This window comes from Alligator sinensis, unplaced genomic scaffold (assembly GCF_000455745.1).
Source record: "Alligator sinensis unplaced genomic scaffold, ASM45574v1 scaffold1352_1, whole genome shotgun sequence".
NCBI classification, from domain to species: Eukaryota; Metazoa; Chordata; order Crocodylia; family Alligatoridae; genus Alligator; species Alligator sinensis.
The window spans coordinates 210,940-237,126 of record NW_005843148.1 but is presented as its reverse complement, the minus strand read 5'-3'; the positions used below and the strand labels follow the sequence as shown (position 1 = coordinate 237,126).

General features: G+C 53.7%; 2 protein-coding genes across 4 annotated transcripts in view; both read right to left on the bottom strand.

Moving 5' to 3' along the window:
- The window catches only part of FOXR1 (forkhead box R1), a 5,845-nt gene extending 1,823 nt beyond the window's left edge, over positions 1–4,022 (bottom strand). Inside the window, exons 1-5 of the mRNA XM_006037611.3 lie at positions 3,848–4,022; positions 2,286–2,387; positions 1,600–1,814; positions 843–1,111; positions 101–333 (exon numbers count right to left, since the gene is read on the bottom strand). Of these exons, the coding sequence (XP_006037673.1) occupies positions 101–333; positions 843–1,111; positions 1,600–1,814; positions 2,286–2,387; positions 3,848–3,992 (964 nt within the window). The 5' untranslated portion in view covers positions 3,993–4,022. The remainder of the gene's footprint in view (positions 1–100; positions 334–842; positions 1,112–1,599; positions 1,815–2,285; positions 2,388–3,847) is intronic.
- An 892-nt stretch (positions 4,023–4,914) lies between these two features.
- Positions 4,915–15,845, bottom strand: UPK2 (uroplakin 2). Of its 3 annotated transcripts, none has more exons than XM_025194026.1 (6): positions 15,433–15,845; positions 10,903–11,071; positions 8,344–8,475; positions 7,757–7,892; positions 7,340–7,413; positions 4,915–6,953 (listed from the first exon to the last, which is right to left on the bottom strand). In XM_025194026.1, the coding sequence occupies exons 1-6, from the start codon at positions 15,535–15,537 to the stop codon at positions 6,817–6,819; spliced, it is 753 nt and encodes a 250-aa protein (XP_025049811.1). In that variant the 5' UTR covers positions 15,538–15,845; the 3' UTR covers positions 4,915–6,816. The 3 variants fall into 3 exon arrangements, with proteins under 3 accessions (XP_025049811.1, XP_025049812.1, XP_025049813.1); XM_025194027.1 differs by lacking the exon at positions 15,433–15,845 and adding an exon at positions 14,711–14,737 and having other exon boundaries at positions 5,920–6,953; XM_025194028.1 differs by lacking the exon at positions 15,433–15,845 and adding an exon at positions 11,159–12,067 and having other exon boundaries at positions 5,924–6,953.
- Positions 15,846–26,187: the final 10,342 nt, after the last annotated feature.

The following is a 26,187-nucleotide window of genomic DNA, read 5'->3' as shown; positions in this document are numbered from 1 at the left end:
GCATAGATGTGACCCAGCTGCAGCTCCCTCACAACAGTCTCCAGAGACTGCTCCTTTTGCCTGGACCACTCAGACAAGAGTTGCTCCCTTTGGACTGTACCTGGTTCGTTCATGCTTTGGTGCACCAAGGCGAGGGCCTCCGTGGGTAGAGCCTGCATTTCTTCCTCAAACTTCCTGCGCCCGTCTGTGGTCAGCTTCCACAGGCGTGCCTTGCGCTTCCCCTCGCTGCACACAAAGCGGGTGGTTTTCTCGAAGCTCCTGCTGAAGCACAGGTTGTGTCGAATAGTGTTTTTCCAGCCATCTGGGGCTGTCTGGAAGAATGGGAAGTGATGCCTGCAGGGAGAGGAGAAGGGCACAGGGCTGAGCTCAAACGCTGGCTGAACTGACTGCTCAGCAGGAGCTTGAGGATTCTTACCCCCACCACCACGCATGAAATGGCCAGGTGTCGTGTGGGTGTAAAAAAAAAATGTGGGAGAGGTTCTTGCCTGATCCCTGTGCAATTAGGCTGTGCCCTGAAGCAGGAGGTTCAGCTGGACCAGTGAAAAAGCAATATTCATTCTTTCCAGGGGGCAGTACCAAAATGGCAGCTCTGGACATACCTGAGCTTGGGCATTTAATTGACAAGTCCTCGCATCCTCGCTCTCTAATGAGAGCAGAGAGGAAGTTGCACAGCGAGCCACGGGCAGAGCTGAGAACGGACCCCAGAAGTCCTGACTCCGTGCGGGTCCTGACCTCTAGGTCCTGCTCCTTTCCCAGTACAAGGCAGGACCGTTTTGTAACGCTGCCCCTGACCCCCCAGCCCCACATCCCAGCACTGGAGAAGTTGGGAGGGCGGCAGGTACCGTGTGAACTGGTAGATCTGCTGCACAGTCAGGCTGCCCTCTGCGCTGTTGTACAGGGCCAGGGTGATGAGGATGCAGTAATTAAGGGGGGGGCGAGGCCAGATCTCCTTGGTTTTGGCCTTCGCCTGCAGGGTGTACTTGAGCTTCCTGCTCTGAGATCTGGAGACCTTTGCTTTCCAGGGTGCCAGGTTCGCCTTGAATTTGGGAGTTTCCACCATCTTCTGAGAGAGCTGGATGTCTACAGATGCAGCATCTTCATCCTCAGTAAACTTGGGGAAGAGGAAGAGCAGAAGGGGTGATGAGATATTGGAACTGGGTGGGTGGGGTCAGGAGTGTGAGGGGAGAGACAAATCGATGGCCTGTATGTAACAAATTGGGCAGATCTTTGTCCAGTTCCCAGTGGATGAATTTGCAGCACAAAGGGGGACCCCTTATTGGCAGCTTCAGCCGAGAGGCTAAATACAGAATGGGCAGATGAGCCTTCTCCCACGTCAGGGCTGAAGCGCCGCTTGCTGTGCCCCTGCCGTATGGCTAGGGAGGATGCCAGTCTCCATTCCAGCACCAGACACCACTCGTAAATCCAACCTGTTCATCCCAGCAGAGCGCGTCCTCTGCACCCTGCTGGCACGGCGGGCCTGCTCACACAGCGGAGCAAGAGCCAGCTCAGTGCCAGTGCAGGATGCATCGTACGCACACCAGCAAATCTAGCGCATGTAGATTTACAACAGTATCCGGGCAGCTCCCTTCTGCCACATACCTTCTCTGCCTCGCTGGCTGATGACAGCAGATCCTCCTCCGAGCAGTCGAGGTTGGAGTAATCCAAGGAAGGGCTTGGAGATGAAAAGCTTATGTCAGCAGCTGTTGAGGACGACAGACTCCTATCTTCTGTCGCATCCGTGCCCAGATGTCTTGCAGTGGGGCAAACCACATTAGGGTTCACCCACATCCATAGATGAGGCTGCACATTTGATTCTGCAGAGAACAAAGAGGCCAAATAACTTGGGAGCATCAGCAAAGGCCTCAACAGCAGACAGGACTCCTGCCTCCCAGGAGCAGGGCTCTGGGTCCCCTCAAACCCTGACCCCAACATTTTACTCGGCCTGAGACTGCTAACGTCCCTTCTCCTGGAAGTACCATTCGCTGCATATAGCTTTCCAGCAGTGTCCAGGCAGCTCCCTTCTGCCACATCCCTGCTCTGCCTCACTGGCTGATGGCAGCCAGTCCTCCTCAGAAGGGTCAGGGTTGAGTCGCTTGTGCCGCCTTCCCTCCCCAACTGTGTGGCATCTCGCCCAGTGCTAGGGATGGGATTGGCTCAGCCACCCCCGAGCCTCGAAGCCCACATCCAGAGGAGAGCTGCTATGTGCCGGGTAAGCCTCTACACCAGGCCAAGTGAAACCCCCTGCCTCCATCCCTCCCCCGGGATAATGCTGGGGCCTGGCTCACCATCAGGAGGCGCATCAGACCGTTCCCTGGGGAGAGATTGCTTGCATGCCTGCTGGTCACACTGCCATTTCAGCATGTGGTGGTTCACTTCCTTGTCAGCAGCTGGTGAACGGCAGAGGTTCAGAAGCAGTGTGGTCAGCTGGTGGCATTGACACCGTTTCCCTGCCCCCCCCCCCCGAGTGTCCCCCTTTGCCCGCCCCCCCCCCCCCCCCACGTGAAAGCTTGGAGATGGAGCCTGGGTCTGTTTTGCATTGGGAAATGAAAGCCCTTTTTCTGCATCATGCTGGGTCCCCAGGGCTTGGGTTATACACCACAAAGCACCCGTGCTGCAGTGGGGATGTGCTGTGGGCCTGAGGACTATGCTCCGGCACCAAACCCAAGATGACAATGTGGGCCTCAGCTACGTTTCAGCATTTGGTGGGTGGGTTAGTGAAGGGAACGGGTGGGTTTGCTGTTGCATATGTTGACGGCATTGGTATTTTCAACCAAACTCAGCAGCAACGTGTAACTCTTGCAGTGGGTTCTGGATCATCTAAAGGAGGGCAGGCTGGCAGTGGAAGTAGGAAAGGTAAAGGGGATGGCAGAAGTGTCAAATCTGGGACACAAGGTGGGAAGCACCAGATCAAACCTTAGCTTGCTAAAATCAAAGCTGTCCCAGACTGGCCTGCTCCTCAGATGACAAAGCAAGCCTGATCTTTCATTGGGATGATAGAGCATTGCTCCCAACTTTAGTACCGCACTTCAGTATCCTAGCAGCTCCCATCAAAGAGCTGCACAAGGAAGGTGATCTGGACAGCAGAATCCCAGAGAGTTTCTGTTTCCTAAGAGATGCCTCAGGCTAAGACCCAGTGCTAGCAAATCCACACTTTGACAAACCATTTGTGGTTTTCAGGGATGCCTTGGTCAGAGACCGGGCTGGGAGCAGTGTTAATACAGGGAGATCTTAGACCAGGAGGAGAGAGATCCCACTGCACCTGAGCAGGAAAATGCTCCCTTGTGGAAAAAACTATGCAGAGCTGGGGAGGAAAGTTTAGCCACGGTGTGGGCTCTGAAGAAGTCCCCGCAGTATTCAGGAGAATGCTAGTTCCAGCTCTTTTATTGGAAGATCCAAGGTCCTGAAAGTCCCGAGAATTTGTTTAGGCTGGCACAAGGTTCTCGTGCCACTAGAGAGATTTAAGATTAAAATGGCCAAAGCAGCAAATCGTAGGAGTAGGACTTGAGGCAGGCCTGGACTGTGGCTGCACGGGAGGGGCCCTAAACGGGGTGCTCCATTTCCAAGCTCTGCGATTGCAACTTCAGGATTGAAGTGGAGTTTGAAAAACAAGCTGTTCTAATTAGCGCAGTATTAGAGATGAGCCGTGGCACAGTCAGTGGTGCTAGCTCCAGCGTGTGCCAGTACTGCTTCTGGAGCGCTCGCTAGAGATTTTTGTCTTGTTGGGCTGGTCTTGCCAGCTCCCCTTGGGACCTCCCAGGTCTCAGAGCATTTGTTGTTAATTATTCATTCATTCTCAATTATCTGAGACTCTGATTTTCACTTGGAGCTTTTCCCTCACAATTCTTACCTTGGGGGAGCTGATCACAGGTGTTGGTAAGTTTGAGCTCCTCTTCCATATCCCAGTCTTCAAGGCCACTCTTGAGATGCAGGCTTTCCCAAAATGTGTTTTTGTTTAAACTCAGGAACACTGTTTTATAATCTACTGTTGCCATGGCCCCAGAAGAGTGTTAGCAGGGCTGAGCACGCTGGCCCCCACTGATTTATAACAGCTCTCTAATTCTGCTCCTTGGGCCTGTCGCTCATTAAAGAAAGTGCAACATTGGAGCCAGGTGAGAGAGAGGCTGGGCCCTAGTTCACACATCAGAATGCCTATTAAAGATCTCTCCAAGGGCCTTGGGATTAGTGTCAATGGGAGCAGGTAGTCTACTCCAGAAAAAAGGAGGCGTCACTGCCTGGGCTTTGTTGTGTACCCATTTAGACTGACTTCTTGGTAAGTACCTAAAGCTGTACTGACACTTAGTCTAAGGTTTTGCTTGGAATTTAAATGCAGTGGAGTGTATATCACACACTTGGTTTATCCTGTCCTGCACTGAGACTGCTGTTTCTAATGCAGGATGGCTCATGGGTCACTGGGCTTTACAGTCTGTGACCCCCAAGTGCGTTTGGGTAGAACTCTGCAGGCCAAAAGGGTTTTGAGGTGAGAGACAGGAAATCTCTGCCTTTGTTTCTAACCAGTTTCATCTCCCCTCCCTTTTCTCCATGTTCTAAAGTAAGCCTCTCGCCGCCTCCTCTTCTCTCATCAAGAGAAAAATAGAGGACATGCAGGCATCCAGTTTTGCATCAATAGAGGATAACAGGACTGTCCCCTATGATGGCCACCCTACAACAGCCCCAGCCCTGCCCAACTCCCTCCCTCCATATCTGTGGAGGCCTCAATTCCCCCTGCCCCGGCCCAGCCAGACCACCTGCAGGAGCTGCCCTCCGGGCTGCCCTCCTCCCGCTCCTCTTGGCCCCTTGCGGGCTGGAGCTTTGTCAGCCTGCAGAGACCTCTTTGTAGAAGTGGAAAATCAGTGTGTTTCTCCATTAAAACAAAAAATCTGTGATTTTTTTTCTTGGTTAAAAGGGGAAATCTGCAGGGGGTTTCCGTGGGAAACGGAAAACCCAGATTCCTGGTGATGAAACTAAGTTGACTGGTTTTGGTGATTAAGAAAGAAAAGTTGTGACTGAAAGTGAGCCACCAGTCAAACTTTTATGAAACCAGTGCCAAATACTTGGCTCGCCTTCGGGTTTTCATTTGTAGTGAAGGCTCAGGATGCATCTTACCAGCTACCAGCATGCACAAAAGCAGACCAGCTAGGCGTTCTTTTCAAGAGAAGATCATGTTTTAATGCCTTTTGGACTGCCATCCTTGGGTGCAGCAGAAAGAGGAGCCCCCTGCAGAAGATGAGCGCTAATACATCAGATGTGCATGAACTTTAAGGGAAAGCATTTAGACCAAAGAAATAAGAGAGGAGGTGAAAGCAAAGACATCACGCTTAGCTCTTGCTCTAAAGAGCGTTTCCCCACCATCCCTTATGAGGAACAGTCCAGCGTTTCCCAGCTCTTCCCAGACGCTGCAGCCAGCACAGGTGCTACAATAACTAATGTCTGTGCAGGAGCCCAGTGGGAGTGAGACTCAAGGTGCACAATGGTTTTTCTAACCTCCCAACCACTGAAGCTGTGCTGGGAAAGCTTTGCAGTGCCAGCCTGGCCAAGCACTTTGTTTAAACGGAGGATACAGCGTTAAAGGTCATGTGCAGCACAGAGGAATGGATTTGTACCCTATGTATACTACTTTTAATATCCATAGAGCAGGGCTGAAAGTCTTGTAGGGCTTTGCCCTAATTTTTGTTTGGCTTCTGTGTTAGGCATCTCGGGGATGGCAAGCTGGTTTGTCCTGTTTGTGACTGAAGGACTCTTTGGAAGCAGCAAAGGTTTGACCTAGCATCTCTGTCCAGCCCGCGTCGAAGGAGAGGAGGGGCTGAACCCCTAACAAACGCCTCCTCTTCAGGAGCCTTAAGGTATCAAGGGGGATTAACAACGACAGTTTGAAAGGGTCCACATCCTTCCCATCTGCTCCCAACTCCTCCCTCCCTCCCTCCCCACTGAAATCTCCTGACACTTACCTTACTAAGGCCGTGCCTGCGTGTAAAAAGTCACGCTGCTCTGACCATAACCGTGCACAGCTGCTAGCTTGGGTAGATTATAAAAGCATTTGTACCAGCATGGCTTGTTCTTGCATATGGGGGGGCATCATCGGGACCACCATTTCTCAACCTGCGGGTCGTGATTCAAAAGTGGGTTGCAAGAATATATGAATGGGTCACGAATAAACTTTAAAAGTGGATTCTCCTTTAGAGGAGAAAAATGTGGGAGCCTGTGGGTTTTCCCTTGAAGGCTGGCAGAGTTGCAGCCTGCAAGGGGCTGCTTGGGGGCCTCCCCTGCCCCACACACTGCGGGGCTGGGGCCTGGGGGTGGGGGCAGCAGGTCAGGCATGAGGGCCCATGGAGCTGTTTTCTACTGAAACTATTTTTTGGGTCGGGACTGGCCATCAATGTTTACAAATGGGTTCTAGTACAAAAATGGTTGAGAAGTACTGATCTTGACCATCATAAGGCACCTGAAATGCAGTGTTCCCACTCTTGCCATGCTGACTATACCAGTGTAATTATTTTGGTAACCCGCCCTCCAACCTCGGTACAGTACAAAATGTGCACACGGATCAGATGTTAAAATCCTGCTTATTCTCCAATCGTTCCCAGGCCTCCAGAGCAAACAGGGCAGCCAAGGCCTGAGCTTCTAAGGTAACAAACAAGAAGGAAAATGCTTTACAGGGAAGGTTATCCAGGCATCTCTACCCACAAGAAACAGAAACAAAGAGAAAAAGAGGAGGTAGCAGCCAGGCTGTGTTCCTTTGCGGGTCACCCTCACGCGTTCTCATGGCAGCACGACTCTGCAGGGGAAGCCACTGTCTCGGCATGTCCAGGCAGTCCTGCTTCACTTGCATCTCGTGATTGCCAGCATGGCAATGAGGCCAGCAACCAAGACAAACATGGCGATGGAGAGGAGAACTGTGATCACCACCATTCCTCCACTGCGTGACATGTCTGCAGGTATGCTTCTGTAATCCACTCCTGAGGGGGAGAGAGCCCAGGGCACCTATGAGGCAAGGGGGGAGGGAGCAGACATGCCCACCACCTCAGCTCAGCTGAGACCCATTATGCTGCCCTCCCTCCTCATCTTCATGCTCTGCAGGGCTGAAGATTGAGGCTGCAGGACAGAATGGAGAGGTCGAATCTGAGGCTGTTACATGGCCTGACTTAGGGAATCCATGCACCTGGTAAGACGCCTGCATCCGAGTAGGAGGAGGTGTGCGGCCCCCCTGCTTTGGGGGATGGGGCGGTGCTCCACACATGGAAGAACTCTGGTTCAAGACAGCTGCTGTCTTGTCCCTTGCCCCGTGGTTTGGCCAGACCAAGTCAGTGGGTGTCATTACAGTAGGCAAAGCAGCATTACTTACTATTCAAAGTGCCCATGGCAATGCTGTTGCTTTTGGATACAGAACGGTCTTTGTTGAAGACAGAGTAAGAAATGCTGTGGAAGAAGAAACAGGAGTGAAAACCGCTGTCACCTGCTTCCACCAACACCTCTCTAGCTGGCTTTCCGAGTGTTCTCTGAGCCTTGGACTTTCTGAATTGGCAGGAAGCTACTCCACACAGTATCTGCTCTGCATAAGCAGACTTTCTGAGCTCTGGTGGAGGCCTGTAGGCGAGACCCCAGCCATGCAGGTGGGCAGCAGTGCTGTGCCAGCCAGAGACCCATTTGGGGGCTGAGTTGCATGTTCTCGCTCGTACACAAGTGGTACTGTGGCTGGGGGGCCTCCTTTCTCCCCTGGCATGCCTGCTTTTACTGGACTCTGCCAGTTCTGGCAACTCACGTGTATGTGTGTCCTGGAGTCAGTCTTGTGATCTGGTAAGCATCCAGTCTGGTCACAGTGAAGCCCCCAGTGCTGTCCACCACGCTGACGAGCTCACGCCTGCCACGGCACAGGGGCACAGTGAAGTGCCTGACATCTGACATGGGGAGAGGCGGAGTGTTTAAAACCCAGGAAGTGCTATAGCAGGCCTGGGAAGAGTCATCTCCAGACACATGAGCGAAAAGGCTGCACGTGTGATTGGACATGTTGTGGATTGCAAAGGCATGAGGTGGCATCTGCCTGAGCTGGGTTGTGCTGTATCCCAGAGCCTCGTCCTGCATTCCCTGATTCTGTTTTAGGGTGGCATGGAGTCGCACCTCCTTGGGCCTGAGGTTTCTTGTAGTAAGGAGGCCACTGCTCTTGCCTCTAGAGCCCTCTTCCCTCCTGGAGCTGCACGAGAATGCAGCAACCCTGACCCTGCTCCCTGCTTCGACCGCTAATCCAGGCTGCTACACCTTCATTCCGCATGGCCCCTGCACCGAGGGCCCTGGGGCTGTCTGGGGAGAAGGGCTCAAGGTATTGTTGCTGGAAGAAGGCGTCTCACTGACCTGTGGTTCCATTGGGATGTATGATGTGGATGCTGGCATTTGCCCCGGTGAATTGGCACGGGGGCACTGCCATTAGGAGGCTCTCGGCCAGTGCTGGTGAGAGGACACCAGAGACGCTGGAAATGTTGAAATCTGAAAGCAAACGAAACTGGATGGATGTCAACCTACAGTGCCTCATGCCAGATTGTTCTGGCTGCCTGCTCTGCACAGGTTCCTCTGCCTGGCTTCCGCCACGTTCCTTGCCCGCCACCCATAGGAAAGACTTCAGATGCTGCGGTCCAGAGTCACGTCCATTGAACACCCCACCATACCAATTCCCAGCTTTGAGACCTAGTCTGGACTCTTTTCCCTGGGTCAGGCCCATCTCTGAGCAGTTATTGCCCCATCAGTTCCCTCAAATACGTTTCTAGTGTTGTCCCTGACAAGGGTGTTGACCAGAAATGCAGAGTAACTGAAGGTGCTTGGGCAGCCCTCGAAGAGCAGCAGGAGCTAGGCTGCGGCAGGAAGCTGTGTGTGGCACAACTACAGCTGGCTCCTCCAAGGTCAGAGCTGGAGCAGCTCAGAAACCATGGCTGGAGCAGGGGAGAGTTTCAGGCTGGCCAGAGATCCTGGAGCTGGTAGGTGCACAGAGGAAGGCATTTGGTTAGTGCCAGTCATTACCAACCCAGCTTTTCGCAAGAAGGCTGGGTCTTGGGAGAGCCAGTGCATGCCCCCCTCCCCACCCCAGCTGATCTCGAGCACCTGGGCATGTCTGAAAGCAAGCGGGGAGTCGCAGGCTATCTTCCCCCTGGCCCTGCTCCCCACAGTTTTCCAAGAAGGACCCAGGTTAGGTGGCTCCTATAACAGGACCCCCTGGCAGTGACACTGGGTGAGGACCCCTCAGCCCTGCACTGTATAGAAGCAGCATGGATGTTCCCAGGAAAAGTCCCTTTACTGTATATGTGCCTGCGGTGACTAGCCCTTCACTGTCCTTTTATCTTTGCTTCCTTGAGCTGCAAGCCAAAGGTTACTGCTGGTGTGTGAGATTTGCCCCAAAGCTGTGTGAGGCAAGTGGAGCCTTGTTGGCTGCAGAGGTTAGGACTGGAGTACAAACAGTTAATAGCTGTAGCACTGATCTTGATCTGAAGCCGAGCCCTGCAGGTGAATAGTTCCAGGGCTGGTAACTAGGTGTCAAGCAGCCATAAATATGGAGCACCAGGGGCTGGGTGGGGTGAAGTCACAAGGGCAGAGGAATGCCCCTTGTCTGTGTGGGGCTGTTAGCTCCTGTAAAACGCCTCTTCCTCGGCAGCCTGCTGGTTAAAGATGCAGCTAGCCCCCAGCACTTCTGGGTATAGTGATATCTCCATTGTGGCCTTAGGGAAGGAGATCCTGTGTCCTGCCCCAAACTGCATAGTGGGGCTGTAGCAGAAGTAGGAACAGGACCAGGAGTCTTGGCTCTCACCCTCCACTCTGCCTTACAGAGGTGACACTTCTGAGCCAGCTTTGGGACGTCTTGCCACCTACAGCCCTCTAAGCACTTACGAATATGTTCAAAATAATGATAGCTGTAATGCTGGCTCCTGCCCTCAAGTCCAGGCAAGGATTGATGGGCCAAGTAAGACAGTGGGGGCTAACCTTTTTGGCAGAGGTCCCATGAAATAGACCCCCCCGCCCCCCCAGTGCCACTCTGATCCCCTTCCCTGCCCAACCTGCTGGATACCACACAGAGGCTACCCATGCCACAGGTTGGCTGCCCCTGCTCCAAGCACACCCACCAGACCCTTGTCCGCAAGCGAGCTGGCCAGAGCATGTGGGTGCTTCCTGTTCAGCTTAACGACAGTCAGCCTTTGCACCACCACCTGCCCAGGACCCCAGCCCTGGTAAAGCAGTGGCGGGCTGGCAGCCTTTCCAAGCCACGTCCTGGAACACTCCACCGCTGGCCTGACTGCAGCAGCAGTGGGAGAGCGGGGTGCCTGGCACCTGGGAGCTGCACCCATGCTGCTTCTACTTCCCCTGTCCCCTTGCTCCTTATCTGGGGCATGACCGTGGGGAGCAGCTCCAGGGCTGGGCAGCTGGGAGCTATGTCCATGCTGCTGCTGCTGTGCTGGAGCTGGGAGGTGGGGAAGGGGGAGCAGGCCCTGGTGCAGCTCCCAACCGGATGGGAGCCAGGGCATGTGGGGAGAAGCAGTGCTGGCAAGGGTGCATCTGGAAGTTGCCCAGCCCTGGTGCAGTTTCCCACTACTTAATCCCAGAACAGGAGCAGGCATAGACAAAGTCAAGGGCTCTGTGGGCCAGATCCAGGCTACAGGCTGTATATTGCCATCCCCTGTATTAAACAAGTTACCCTGTCAGGCTAGGGCCTTGCCTGTAACATAGGTAGAAGGCAAATGAGGGGTATGAGTCAGTGGCAGAACTAAGCCTGAAACCCAGGAATGCTTCTCCCGCTGCTCCCATGTCCTCCCTGCAGCACCCCTGCCCATGTCCTGGCCACCCCTTGGTCCTAGCTTCAGCAACCTGCAGAATCCAGTGGCAACCTTCCAGGTCTAGCAGTCTGGGGAGAAGAGGGAAAAGAGAGAGAACCTGCCATTTTTGTCCCCCCGAAGAACGCGCAGAAGGTCAGAACAGCCAGCGCCTGCATTGCCAAGGCAGAGGAGAGCGCGCAGCGGTGACGGCAACAGGCTGGATGCTGCCCTGGATCAGACCGTCTGGGATCGTCTGAACTGGCACTTCCTAGGTGAGTTGCACCTGCCTGGGAATCGGCCAATGAGAGCAGCCCTGCTGAAAACCAGTCTGACCAGCCAGCCCCCCTTCCCACATGCACGCCCAGGGTACCCACCCCAGGGATTCCAGAGAGGCTTTGCAAGCCTGTGGCTCAAGCTGGGGCTCCTCTCCCAGCAGGTGCACATTCCCCTGCCTTGTCCTGTGCTGGCATTAGGGACCTGGGCTTTCAGCAGAGCTGCGATTTCGATGCTTTGCCAGGGCAGCCCTCCGCTTTTTGAACAGCTGCTCCCTGCAGGTAGAAGCAGCATATGTAGGAGGGGCAGGCAGGAACAATGGCTGAACCCAACTATGTCACGGAGGATGAGCTTTGACAGGTTGCAGAGAAAGGAGGAGATTATGGGATCTGGCCTGGGTTGTAATGCAGCTGTAAGAGGAGGGAGGTTGCGTTCTCCTTAGGAGCACTGAGGTGGACAACATGCGACTGCAGAGTAGCTGTGGTTGAGATCCAGAGTGAGCACTGTGAGTACCAGGACTTGGGGTGCATAGATGCACATCAGGTGTAGCACCTCTCTCCCACACCTGTCTGGGAGAGCCCTGCATTGGTTGGAAAGGTGTGCCAGATTCCTGAGGTCTGGCCCTGGAGTTAGGGGACTGTGACTCTCAGGGCCGAATGGGGTCCAAGAGCTCCTCTGGCTGCACCTATCAGTCCCAGAGCCCCGGAAGGCAAGCTTAGAGCCTCGACCTGCTGACCTCTGCTGTCTCCACTCCATGGCAGAAGGTCTGACGTAGCAGTGTGAGGTGCAGTTAGCCTCACCAGGCATTGATTCAGGTGCAGCCCCTGCCCCAGAGAGCCCATGCTGTCAGCAAGGCTGTGGGTGCTCTTGGGGCAGACTTGTGTAGTAGCTGGTGTGTCTCGCAGGCTGCCCCAGGTGTGAGGTCCTATTCCTCTGTCAGGTTTCAGTCCTGTGACCCTGTGCATTGCCACTCCCTAGCTGCTCTTGCTTCTGGAATGCAATAAAAGAGACAAAAGGCATTTTGGATTCCAAACATGACTGTTTGTGGGAGCAGTCGCCTGAGACTGTGTCTGATTTCAGGTGCATGTGTGTAGATGCATGTGTATGCCACGGTATGTGTATTTGCATCCTCACACACCTCTGTACACCTCTGTCGGTATGTGTGTTCACACTAAGCCAGTTACACTAGGGCAGCTGAGTGAGACACGAGTCTTGCCCTGTTTCTGACAGCAGTGAGACCCTCTGTTTCCTCCTCTCTGGCTAAGAATAGATCCAGCTCCTGGCAAAGTTGTCTTTCAAGTTTCCCACATTAGTCTCATTTCATTTTCCAGGTGGGGTTTCTGCTGGGGGGGTGTCACGACTGTGGGGGAAAATGTGTCTGTCAAGTAGCTAGGGCTGATTGCAGGGTGGGGGTGATGAATTGCAGGACAGAGACCTTCAGCTGGGCTTTGTTCCATGTGGCATAGTTCAGAGAGCAAAGGATCGTTGCAGTATTTCCCCAATCACAGCTCAGTTGGACTGCTGCATCATACGCCAGTTATGCTTTTCCAAGAATGTGGTTTCAGTCCTAGATACAAGTTGCAGAGGCCATCACTGAAAGACATGAGCATGTGGACCAGCATGGCCAGGTCTGTGTTTGACAGAGCAGGTCTTAATCAGCTCCCCAACGGCGTCATGTAGACAAGAGAGACCTGTGAGACTCTTAGTGATATCAGTGTCTTGAGACTGGGGGGACAGTTCCCTAGGATGGCCTTGGCATTTGGTCTGCGAGGAAGGAGCTGAGCCATTTCAGGGCATTTCTGTCTCTTCTTCAGGTGTCTTGTGAACAGATGTCACAGGACAAGAGTGGACAGGGATTACTACACAGAATCAGGATGCCCCAAGGTGGCAAGTTTTGCAGGCTGCTTTGTAGTGTAGGGAGGTGGGATCTGGGTGGTACAGCGTGAAGTCGGACTACTTTAGACAGACTACAAAAGTGGGCAGACGAGAATAGGATGGGGTTCAACGCAGACAAGTGCAGGGTGCTGCACCTTGGGAGAAGGAATGCACAGCATACACACAGGCCGGGGAGTTCCCTTCTTGAAAGCACAGAGGCGGAAAGGGATCTCGGAGTCATTGTTGACTCCAAGATGAACGTGAGCCGCCAGTGCCAGACCGCAGCCAGCAAGGCCGGCCATACCTTGTCATGCATCCAAAGGTGCATCTCAAGCCGGTCCAGAGAGGTGATCGTCCCCCTCTATGCGACTTTGGTCAGGCCGCAGGTGGAGTACTGCGTCCAGTTCTGGGCGCCGCACTTCAAAAGGGATGCGGCCAGCCTGGCGAGGGTCCAGAGGAGGCCACCCGCTTGGTGCGAGGGCAGCAGGACAGGCCCTACGAGGAGAGACTGAAGGACCTGAACCTGTTCAGCCTCAGCAAGAGGAGGCTGAGGGGGGACCTGGCGGCTGCCTACAAGCTCATCGTGGGGGATCAACAGCAAATAGGCAGAGCCCTTTTCTCCCCAGCACCACCTGGGGTGACGAGGAACCATGGTCATAAGCTGATGGAGAACAGGTTTAGGTTAGAGATCTGGAGGCAATATTTTACAGTTCGGGTGGCCAAAATCTGGAACCAACTTCCCAGGGAAGTGGTCCTCGCCCCTACCTTGGGCAAATTCAAGAGGAGGTTGGGTGATCATCTGTCCGGGGTCTTGTGAACCCAGCATCCATTCCTGCCTGTGGCAGGGGGTCAGGCTAGGTGATCTGTTCAGGTCCTTCCCGACCCTAGCTACTATGAAACTATAAGTGCTGACTGCTGGTTAGGTTGTCCCCTGGCACAAGCTCCCTGGCTGGCTGTGGCCCCCTGTGTGCTTTTTGCCACCCTCCCCTGGACGTGGGCACTCCTGTTGGGTGGGAAAGGGGAGCCCAGGTTTTCTTTCCTGCTAACCTGGTGCTTGGCCTTCTGGGTCACTTGTGCCTGGAGTTTGCATCTGCACAGCCCCAGGAGCCAGGAGAGAGGAAGTTCAAGGCAATGGGCTCAGTGCCTCACCTGGTGCATGCTGCTTGGCACAAGGGGTAATTAACTGTGGAGCTTATTGCCACAAGGTGTTGCAGAGGCTGACGGTTTCACTAGGTTCAGACAACGGTTAGACAAAGCCATGCAGGACAGGTGCATCAGTGGGTAAGAGACATGATAGATGCAGGTACAGACTCCAAATGAAGACTTTCCAGGTCTCTAAATACTGGAAGCTGCAAGTGAAGAGGGGCAGGGGACAAGTCTGTCCAAATAGGTTCTGCAGAAATGCACTTCTCACCAGCCACTCTGCGGAGACCACATATGGGACCAGACAGGCTGCGGTCTGACCCAGTAAAGGGTCTTAAATTCTCTCTTGGGCTTGCAGGTGCCGTAAGGAGAACCGTGGCCCAGTGCCAGCTGCTCCAGCGGCTTCTGTTTGCATCGTGCACAGGGCAGCAGAGTTTCTGGATCAATCCAGGTGAAAGGGCTATTTCTCTCTTGTCCCTTTACCCTCCCCTTTCCTGTCCCTCCCCCAGGAAGAGCTGCTGGGTTTGTGTATTTGTGATTTCTGCAGGTTTGGGGTGTGATCCACAGTGACCAGGGAGCGGGTACATGCACTGCAGACAGGAGACTTGTCCTTTCAGTAACTAGCATGCGTGTACCTGAGCAATCATGACCAGAACCTGGCTCCAAAACGCAGGCCTGTGCCGTCTGCGATAAAAGGGATCTCCCGTAGGTGTCATCAGTAGACAGCTCCGTACCCAGAGGGTGGTTCAGAACAGACTCGCTCTGGGCCAGATCAGAGTTTGCCGCTGCCCTGGGTGGTGTGAGCAGGCTGCAGCTGCTGTGCTGGTGCCATAGCTGATCCCTGGCTCCAGCACTCTTCTCTCCTAACCTGATTCTGGCTTGCAGGGGCTCTCTGAGGAGCTCATAGACTGGGATTGATCCTGCACAGTGATCTTGTGCCTGGGCCCAAGGTCACCTCCTGCCTTTCCTGGCACAGAGAGGTCTGGGCTGCAGCAGGGGGCTGGTGGCAGAGCCAGCTGCCAGGATCTGAGCGTGATTCCAGGGTCTGTGAGACAAATGAGCAGAGCTCTCCAGCTAGGCTGCTCACAGTGGTCCGCTCCTTCCTACGAAACAGCTAGAGGCAGTGTTCAGATGAGCAGAGGTAGGTGGAAAAAGGAGGTGAGACAGAAGGGAAGCCCAGGAACAGGAGAGATCCTGTGGTCCTGTCATGGTGACTGGTGTTCGTGCCAGGGTGTGGCTGAAGCATGGCTGCTTTGTGTGGCGTAGACAGACCTGACTCTTGCAACTGGCTGCAGCTCCCCGTGACTTGAGGACACAGTGGAAAACTTGAAAAACTTGATATGTGTCAGAGCCTTACCTGCTTTCCAGCTGACTGGCCCAGGAGCAAGATTTGTGCCAGAGCTGGAAATGGACCCCGCTGGTCCCAGTGCTTACGATCCCATATACAGTGGAAATTTTGCATTCTTTCAGAGCAAGGTGAGGACAGAAGAGCAAGTGTCACGGCTCCACTGGGGTCTGTGGGCGCAGGTGAAGCAACGTGTAAGGGATGGGCGAGGGAGACGTGTGCGGTGGCGTGTGCTGAAGAGAGCCCGGCAGCTGCCGCTTCACTGCGCTGCTCGGCGGCGTGAGCTCCTGGAATGATTGGCGCTCCTCGGCGGCGTGCCCTCGCATCGAGTCTCTCTCCACAGAGAAACTTTATTTTTCTGGTGGAGGAGGAACCGGCTCACACCCCCACGTCCTTACGCTCTGTGAGCTTGTAGCAAAAAAGGCAATCTCAGATCCCTGCCCCTCCTCCGAGATTTTTAAAACCACTTCAAAGTGGAGTTGGCTGAGTATTCAAACAACTGGTTCTTCTGGGTTTGCCTCACCTTTAGAGCTGCTCCCCCACTGAACAAAGGACAGCATTTTCCTTTGATTCCGTATTTGAAAGCAATAGGGGAGAAAATTTGAAATATTCTACAACTTCTTCTCTTTTTTGAAATGTGCTCAGGTGCCTTCCCAAAGCGCTAGTCTCCAGCCAGGGCGGATCGAAGTTAAGCAGACCTCAGGATGGGGACCAGAGGGAGGAGACCTTGGTCACAGAGAAATTAGCTCTTGCCTCTGTCATAGGTGGGTGGGCACAGCTTTCTAGCAGCTATCTTTATGTTTCAGGTCTTTTATTCTTTCTCTCAGTGGGACTAGAAAGAGGTCTTCAGATCAGCACCGGGGTGCTTTAACAGAGCCTAACTCTGCAGTCGGGAATGAGAGGCTTTGGCAGGGGAGACCCTGACTGGCTGCTGGTCAGGATTTGAGGGGCATTAGCAGATGGAGGCTAAGTGGGGTGCAGAAATAGAGCAGAAGTTCAGGCTGTAGAGAAGAGGAGCAGGAGTGGGTGGGATCTGTAGACTTGGATATGTGCACACTGTATTTGGCTGTGCCGGGCACCCGCAGAATTAAAGTCCCAAAGAAAAGGCATAAAACTGCCTCTTTCTCTGACTGCTAGGCATGGCATTGTATTTAAATGCCTTTGCTCTGATGGTTCTGATTGTCTTTAAGCCACATGTGTCATCTTTGGATGGCTGCAGCAAACCCCACATCCCGACTCCCACCCCTTTGCTGTTGCTAATGGGTTTTCTGTGTCACTGAGGAGGAAAATTGGATTTTACTAAGGAAATAACAAAAACCCAGAAGCAAAGCAGGTGCTGGAAAGTAGGAGTGTTTCCTCTGCCCTGGCTTAGCTGGGGCATCTATGAAAAATGAATCTTTGCTAGCTCTGCACCCTTCTTACCAGACCCACAGATCCCTGTTTCCCCATTTATGTCCCAGTAGCTGTGCTAATGCCTTTTGCTACTGCTGCATTAGAATTGGCTTGCACTGGAATGTGCTAGGGCATCCCCCTAAGCCAGGTGAGATCTGAAGGCTGGTGCAATCGGTAGTGTAGGGCACAGCTGGGGCATGGGGGCAGCACTGATTTCTGGTTGCCGTGCTTGTCTTTACCCTCCCCCCCTCCAAATTGGCACCTGCAGCAGTTGTCCCACTTGCCCTGACCTAGCTATGCCACTGGGCACGATCTCCCCTTCCTCCTGGTCCAGAACTGCTGCCTGGAGCAGGTGTGGCCTGGGAAAACAAAGACATGCTGCACAGCTGGCACTGCCTGCATATCAGGGGCACTGACACCTGCAGCAGGGGAGCCCTGCTCTGTGGAGGAGTAGCCCTGGGAAGGTTGGGCCCATGGCTGCCCTGGCCCACAGTGGACCAATTAGACCTCAGCTGTGTGGAGCACTGTGCTGTAGGAAGCACTAATTAAATATGTTCAGCCAATGTGAATGACTGGAGAGGTCCCGGCAGCCAGCACAAAGGAGTGTTTAAAGCTGCAGTGCATCCTGTGACACCTCTTGGTCTGGTTAGTAGGATTCCAGTGAGTTTAGTGCTGGCCCCTTTCATAGATTTCATAGACATTCGGGCTGGAAGGGACCTCGGAAGATCATCGAGTCCAGCCCCCTGCCCAGAGGAGGGGCAGCAAGTCAGCTGGGGTCATAGGATCCCAGCAAGATAAGCATCCAGTTTCGCCTTGCAGGTGTTCAGTGTGGGCGCTTGAACCACCCCCGGCGGCAGGCTGTTCCAGACCTTGGGGGCTCGGACAGGAAAGAAATTCTTCCCTATGTCCAGCCTGAAACGGTCTTGTAGTAGTTTGTGACCATTCGACCTAGTCGTCATCCCTTGGGGCGCTCTGGTGAGCAAACGTTCCCCCACATACTGGTGGTCACCCCTAATAAACTTATAGGTGGCTTTTTGAAAAAAAGCCCCAGTTAGGCTCGGAAGCAGCGAGAGACGCGTGGGTGAAAGCCTGCTATGCCCCCGCTCCCCCGAAGCCCCCCAGAAACCCCTTTGACTGGAGATCCCCAGAGCAGGGTTGGCACGGAGAGTCATGCAGCAGGCTTCCCCAGCATGTGTGGCAGGGACCCTTTGGGAACAAGAGGGCAGTCAGGTTCCCATGTGCCAAGCCCAGGACCTGTGTAAATGATACACTTCCTCCTGCTGTTCAGCCCTTGGCCCAGCTTACAGGCTGCCAGTCAAAGGACCAGTGTGCCAGCGGCCTTGTGGGATGGGTACCCACTGTGCTAGGACCATGCCTGAGTCCACTGACGTGAATACAGATGTGAGACAGCCTCTTGAACAGCCCATGGAGCTCTAATCTCATCCACAGTGACCAGACAGAAAGGAGTCTGTAAGGTCTAACCTCCATCGGAGAGTGCTTTCATGCCCTTGAGCAGGGAATGGTGAAGGGTGAATGACGATTACTGTCCTGTTTTTCAAACTTTGCAACTCTCGCACTTTGTTCTGCAGCTTTATTGTAAGAACAACTGAGTTATGATACTAGCCGAGGGCATATGTACAGCAGAATGTGTAAGAGTCCCGAACACTGCCAGCCCAAGAGATGCAGACAGGGGCTTTCCAGGACCCACTCCACTCCTGCTGCCTCTTGCCAAAGCTATACATCACTTCCCAGCTCAGCCCCTATCCAGAAATAGATTGCCCTCCATTTTGATCCCTTTTGCCAAGAGGAGATAGCAGATAAGAGGCTGGAGTGCATGCTGTCAGTCTCCTCCCTCAAGGGGGGAAGAGAAAAGATAGTGAGTCTGTGCAGCAAAACGTGCCAGAGACGCAGCAGCTTGTTGCATATTACCTCTTGGTGCGCCTGGGACTCAAGGGCCAGGGGTGGATGGGGCTGAGGGAAGTTTTGGGAGCCAGGCAGGGCTGCATAATTTCATAGATTTCACAGACATTCGGGCTGGAATGGACCTTGGAAGATCATCGAGTCCAGCCCCCTGCCCCAGGGGCAGGAAGTCAGCTGGGGTCATAGGATCCCAGCAAGATAGACATCCAAATGTTTCTTAAAAGAGTCCAGAGTAGGTGGTTGCCCCACCTCTGGAGGGAATCTGTCCAAGGCCCCAGGGCCTGGAATAGTACAGAAGTTTTTCCTTACGTCCAGCCTGGAATGGTCTTGGAGGAGTTTGTGACCATTTGGCCTTCTCATCCCTTGGGGCACTCTGGTGAACAGGCGTTCCCCCGGATCCTGATGTATGCCCCTTATATATTTATAGGCAGCCACCAGGTCCATACATTTAAAGGTATATAGATCAATACAGGCCTAGGGAGCTTGAGAGTTTTTAAAAACTTTTACAGGCAGGAACGATGTCACTCGTCACTGAATTGCAGCCACTTGTGGGGTGTAACATATTGGCCGTTTGACCTCAAGAAGCATCTTCACCAAGAGTTTAGGACAGAAAGAGAAGAAAAGGGTCAGATCCATCCATGTGAAAATGCATTGGGCACTTAAGGAGGCAGAGTAGAGTCAGGGTGGGGTCAGAAGACTAGACCAAGACCCAGCATCTTACACAGTGCCTGGGGTCCTTTAGGATCTGTTCTGCATGATTTCTTCCACACTATCACTCAGTAATGACCAGGAGGTCTCTGAGCTAAGTAATGACCAAGCCTGGCTCCTACTAGCTTATGAGAGGTGGCAAGATCACAACCTGAATCAATGCAGTTGCACCATCCACTGCTGCAGCATTGCAGTGAGGAGATGTGGCACGGTGGCTGGCTGTGGCACGGTGGGGGCAGTTCTGGGGCTGGCAGGGTGCAAAGTGACAGGGAGCTGTGCAGTGGCAGAGGCAGGTGGTGGTGGCAGCAGCACCAGGGCAGACTTTGGCAGTGGCTAATCGATCAGAGCTCTGGCTCTTGGTAGTAGGATCAGTTGAATGGCACCATTATCGGCACTTTGTGCTCTGTTAGGGAGTTAGAGACTCTCGAAGAAGCCACCCCTTTGGCTGGATGGCTCTCGTGAGGCTCTTTAGGAGACATCATTCAACAGCCAAGTCAGTGCTTCAGGGTGCAGACTCACTTTGCCGCCTCTGGGTCACAGCACTGGTGCCAGGGGTCTTGCACACAGGCCCTGAGTGCAGCAGGGTCCATGTGCCTGGGCAGTAGCGCCAGGCCTGGGGGCTGTCAGGCGAGGGAGTCTGGACTGAGGGCTGGGCTCAGCTGCAGTCACTGGGATCATAGCAAATGGGTTCAGTAAAAACACGTTACTTTTTATTCTGCCTTGAAACAGGGACCGTGTATCTTTAAGGCACCCCCTTTCCATTCCCTAATACCTCAAGGCCTCTGAGTGTTTCTGGAGGAGCGGATCAGTGCGGGAGCTGAAGGCATCTTTCCCTGCCCTGCTGCACTGCTCACTTACTGCTCTGAAGGCTGTGCTTTCCATTTCCGTGGAAACCATTAGTTGCTAAGCAACTGGAGCATCATCTGTGCTGAGCCCTCGCATCTAATTATCCCATCGCAGGGGCTGAGAGGGGCTTGAGGGAGCAGTGGAGGGGGGGAATTAACTCTTCTACCATGGCAGATCCATTGAGAACACATTAGTAACATTTAAAGGTACATCCTCTGACTTGCACAGCATGCATTGATAGGCCTCTGTTCAGGTGACTGGTTGGTTACCTTGCATAATCTCAGCAGAGCAAAAACGATGGGTATAAGCAAGTGGCACAGGCACCTTTTCTGCTTCCAGACTAGGAGCGCCATTAGGAAAACTCAGTGCCCCTGTCTGAGTTACATGTGCCTTGTTCAGATCTACGTGGAAATCTGTCTGGTACAGACTTGAGTTGTAGACTGTCTCATATTCCTTAGGTTGAGCTTTTCAGGACACGGAGATGCCTGCTCTGTCATGGTCCCTCTGACACTGTCCTCCTGTCACGGTTGCATGCTACTTATGAAGTTCTCTCTGCCGCTGGCGACACTGGTAATTCTTAGTCTACTTGGAGAGATGGGCCGTAGCTGGAACCATGGATTCATAGATACCGGGGCTAGAAGGGACCTTGGGAGGCTGTCTGCTCCATCCCACTGTCCAAGACAAGATCAGGTGCTATGCTGTGCATCGAAGCCCTCCTGCAGGGCAAATATAATTGTATACTCCAGAGTTCCACCTGCAAACCAAGGCTCTCCCAGATGCAAGATGCTGCTCATCATAGATTGTGTGAACCTTCATAAACTGTTTTTTGCTGTCTTCTCCAGTGAGCCTGGCCCAGCAGTCAAGTAGTTAATGATGATTTGAAGGCCAGCAAGAAGTTTTGCAGTGGAGACGGCGGCTTGCTGCAGACTCAGGCAAACATTTGACCAGGTTACAATTTTTCACATTTAACATGTTCTTGGAAGCTGCGAAGCCTCGAGACTCGGCTTGAAGGACAGCAGAGAGTCTGAAGCACAATGTAATGAAGGCCTCTAGGAGCATGTGCTTTCCTGAATGACTGAGTGGGTTGTGGGAGGAGCGCGCTTGTCTTCTGGCTGGCAGGGTGCTGAGGAGCTACTCCGAGAGAGTCGTTCTCCTTGGGTAGCAAAGATTCCTGCTTTCCAGGTGGCTGGGTAGTTGGGGAGCTGGAGGCTGAGACTGGAGTCGCCTAGCTGCTGGTGTCGCTGCATAAAGATCACAACAGCTCAGGACTAAGACAGAGCCCCCCCTAAAGCTGTTTGCAGCATTTCAGGCTGGAAGTGCTTGGCAGGGGAGAAAGCAGCACAGTCCAGTCGGGGCACTCCGAGTCTTTCCCCAGAGGGGACATCAGATCCTAGCATCTTCACCAGCATCTCCTTGCTCTTTCACCCATCCCGAGCCCAGTTCATTCTGCTGTGACCCCAGCTTGCAGGCATCAGCGAGCCCAGGCAGTATGGTGTGCCAGCCTGCTAACAGCCCATGCCCCCCTGCAGTTCCTGGCCTTGGTGCCCTCTGAGGAGCGAATGGTTGGGAAGACAGCTCCCTCGTTCTCCTGTTGGTCAGGTTGTAAGTATTGGAGATTATGGAGTGATTGCAGGGAGGGGACAGGCAGAAGAGAGGGATGCAAATATTTTGTCATGAAAACAGGAAATGTAATTAAAGCCCACATGTTTATGAAGTGGGGGGGGGGGGGGGGGCTGGATTAGATGGATTTCTGGCTGGAGTGTCATTGGTGTTGGCAATTAGGCAGTTTGCATCATGCTAAGAAATTAGGAAGCTGACTCTGGAAGGGAGCATGAGAGATGGAGGCATTGCTTAGCTGGGCGGGGGGCGCTGGATAGAGGGTCCTGGAGCGTGTAATGCATTGGGAAGGTTCTGCTTTCTTCCTGGCCGTGCGGGGAGAAGAGGAGGCAGGGTAGATTTACACCATAGAATAAGGGTTCAGGAACGTGGTCCAGTCTTTGCCTCCATGCATCTCGTGTAGCTCGGCCCTGTCAGTAACTGCGTGAAGCGAGTTTGCTGCATCTGAGCCCAGTTTCTACTGAACAAGTTTCCTGACAGCACAAAAAGACTAGTCAGGTTTGTCCCCCTTCTTCCAGATTTTGACAGAGAGTTACCTCCTTACCCCCCTGCAGCAAGGTTGCCTGTGCTGCCCCTGCTCCGTGGATGGCAAGTCGCACTCTCCAGGACAGTCACTGGTACTTATGTGTGTGTAAAAGAACGAAAGCTGGCTGAAACCAACTGCAGCCAAGTGGGGAAGATCTTGCCTTTCTGGGACCTCAGCTCCTCAAAGGCAGGTGAGTGTGAGGTGGTAGCAGTAACAGACCCAGGCCCCTGCAGTCCTGCTAATCTCTCTCTTTGGAAATGTGTGAAATTGCTAATCAGGGTCAGGGCTCTGGCAGCTTCAGCTGCCTCTAATAAGAAATTTAACACTCGGGTTATTCCCTGAGGTCGGGAGACAACAAGATTAGGGGCCCTGTTGCTCTGACAGGCTGATAAATGTCACCAGCAGGCAGAAGGGAAGATCTAATAGGTTTAGATCAGACTTACCACCCCATGTAATAGTGAGGTCTGCGCCAAGGGCAGAGGCAGGAACAAGGGAGGGGAGATGGGGTTTCCTTTGCTTGCATCAAGGTGCTGGATTGGAGCCTTTTTAGAGGAGCTCAGTACATTTAACTGAGCCGGGTCAAGAGTGCTAATGAGAGAAGGGAGTTTCATCTACCTAGTTCTGCTGATGGTCCTAAATCCAAGTCTGGACATGGCTCCCCTCAGCCCCCAGCCATTCCAGCCTTGGGGCCCTCGCAGGCACCTCTGATTCCCCTCGACTCAGCCTCAGTTTCACAGAGGCCCAGTCGTGCTCACGGTGCTCTGCAGCCATCCGCGGGACTGATCTGCGATGACGCTGTTATTAACCACTGAAACCTTGGACTTCCTATGGCTGTGCCCGCATCTCGTCGCACTGGAGCTTGAGCAGAGGAGGGAAGGGAATTGGCCGCTGTGCTTGCACTTTGTGGGAGTTGGAGGCTTATGTGGGGGGAGAGAGAGAGTACCCGAGCAATGTGAACGTGGGGGGAGGCGAGTGAGGGAGAAGCAGGAGCAGGGTCTGAGAGGCTGGTCCGGGGTGTGCACGGGAAGCCTGGGTGAGGTGAGGGTGGAAGAAGGACAGGGCTGCAACTGGGCACGTGGCTGGTGCAGAAGGGCCCTGAGTCAGAAAGCAGCTTGGGCCATGTGCTGAATGGTAATACAGCTGAAGGGTGCTGAGAGGTGCGACCGCTCCAGCCCTGGACATTGAGTTTGGCAGGGGGTGAGGCCAGCCCCTGACGGGTAGGGACGGGGGCTGCACTTGGCGCACAGCTTCCTTTGGCCAGCAGAGCAGGGCAGCTGGGGGGATGGAGACACCAGCCAGCCCTCCCAGGCTGGAGAGGCTATGCAGAAATCTTCCCGTTGTTTCATGCAGGGTGCCAGCCTGTTTGCTCCAGGGCTTCCAGTGTGGCTGGCCGGCTCCCAAGGAAACTGCCACTGTAGAAGTAGCTCCCCAGCACTAGCAAGAAACTGCTGTCTTGTGGGGAAGGGGGTGACGGGAGGTTGCAGGAAGCGGGGCAGCGCTGAGAGACAACGCTGGGAGAAGGCTCAGACCTGAGCAAGGGTGTCAGCGCTGCTCTTGTTCAAGGACTCGGCAGAGCTCAAGAAACCTTCACCCATCCCTGAAACATAGTTGAAATTCCCTGTGGTGGAGCACTGCGCCCACATCCAGGTAGCAACGCTGTCCAGCGGTGTCGGGCAGGAAGCGGAGAAGTATCCAAGTGTGGCTGGAACCGCGCAGGGAATTTAGGAAGAGACAAAGAGGTTGTTTGTGTTGGAACGTGGTCAGGACTCTGACTCCCACAGAGACGTCTCGTGGAATTCCTCGTGGCTGATCTGCCGCGTAGCATCAAGGGCCTGCAACGCCATTGACACCTGGTAGGGTGGTGGCCTGGCTCAGAGCTAGCAGTGCGTGCCTGGGACCCATCTGCCTGTGCATTCACTCCCACAATGAGGGGACGGTGATTTTCAGCCAACAAAGTGCTGCTAGATATAATTAGATCTGCCCAAGCCCTATTGCCATGGCTGTCTGAGAAGTGGCTTACCCAGGTTCTCTTGGACCTGGGAGCTGAACCCCTTAGTGTCTGACTCCTCTGCCCATGCTCTAATTCATTGCGCTGCATTGCTGCTTTTCTCTCTCTTCCTTTTGGTATCTTGATACTTAAAGGAAGTTTTTCTGCTCTCCTAACTCCAGGTCTTTGCAGCAGTCAAGGGACTGTTGCCAAACTCTCTACATTGGTTTGACAGTACTGCTCAAAAGCAGATGGTTGCTAATTAAAGGGGATTGAGCAAGTAGGTTGTATGTGCCTTGGCACTCTTATTCTGAAGAAGAAAAGCTCTACTAGCCTTGGAAGAAGGATCCCTCCTCTGTCTGCTGGCCTGTGGTTGAGGTCCAGGATGCTCTGAAGACGGAACGTCTCTAAAGGAGCAAGCTCAGGACCTGTGCTAAGAGCCCAGCCTACCGGCACTGGAGCCCGTGGAAGAGGTTACAGGAGGGGAAGCTGAAAAACCAGGAGGAGTTTCGTCTCGTAGTGGAGGAGTGGAGACCTGTCCCCGGTGTCTTCCAGGACTCGTGCAAATAAGCCTTTGGGACATTCTCTCTCCCAGCAGCCCATCGGTTCAGGCTAAGTCATCCCCTGCTTGGGCACCTGGAGCTCTTCTGTGCTCCTTACGGAGCCGCAGCTCTCAAACAGAAGAGCACTTTAGCTGCAGCCAGTACTGGACCTTTGGCACACGGTCTGGGTTGCTTCTTGTGCCCTTTCAAAAAGGCGCTGAGAGCTGGCTGGTGGGGAGGGGCAGGGCAAGCACACTGTGTTTCTGTCTTTTTGGCTGTAGGAACCAAGTGTTCTTGAAAGCAATCTCGACAGATGCACTGTCAACACTTAACGATCCAGCCTCATGTGGAAACTGCATGGGAAAATGTATCGCCAGGAGTACATGCCTCCTACTCAAGAAGTCTGCAGCGTTACCTCAGCTAACATCCAGGGGCCTGACCTCCCCAGGCTCCCTCTGCCGACCCCTGGATGTTCTGCCAAACTGTGCTGTTGCCTAATAACTGATTTCCCAAGGCTTGGACCGGCCCCAGGCAGTGAGCTAATGGAAAGTTACTGATACTGCCTTCCCACTACAGCTCTTCTGCTCATGTGTAGTATCATCGGGCACAGCCTGTTGCCTTAGTGGGTCAGTTGCGTGATCCGCAAATCTTCCTCTCCGTGGCAGTGGGTGCTTTTTCATTTCCTGTACAGCACTGGCCCAGACTTGTCTCAGGGCAACTGCTCTAGTCTGCTGTGATCTCTCGGCATGCCCCTCTGCCCCAAGCACTGGCACCAGATGCAGCAGTAGGAACAAAAGCACTGGTGATGCCAGGAGGTGATTTCTGTGTCGGGCTGAATTGCACTCATGCTTTATGTAGCCTTTCACCCATGTGGAACTTGGAGCCCTTTGTTCTGGGCAAACCCCACAGAAGATGCACCAGCAGATGCATGACAAATAGATCCAAGGAGGTGACACTTCCCTCTATGCGGCGCTGGTCAGACCGCAGTTGGAGCTCTGCATCCAGATTTGGGCGCCGCACTTCAAGAAGGATGTTGATAGACTTGAGAGGGTCCAGCGGAGGCCACTCGTATGGTTAGGGGCTTACAAGGCAAGCCCTATGAGGAGAGACTGAGCGACCTGGACCTCTTCAGCCTCCGCAAGAGAAGACTGAGAGGTGATCCTGTGGCCACCTACAAATTCATTGTGGGGGGGCGCAGCAAGGGATTGGAGGTGCGCTGTTCACCAGGC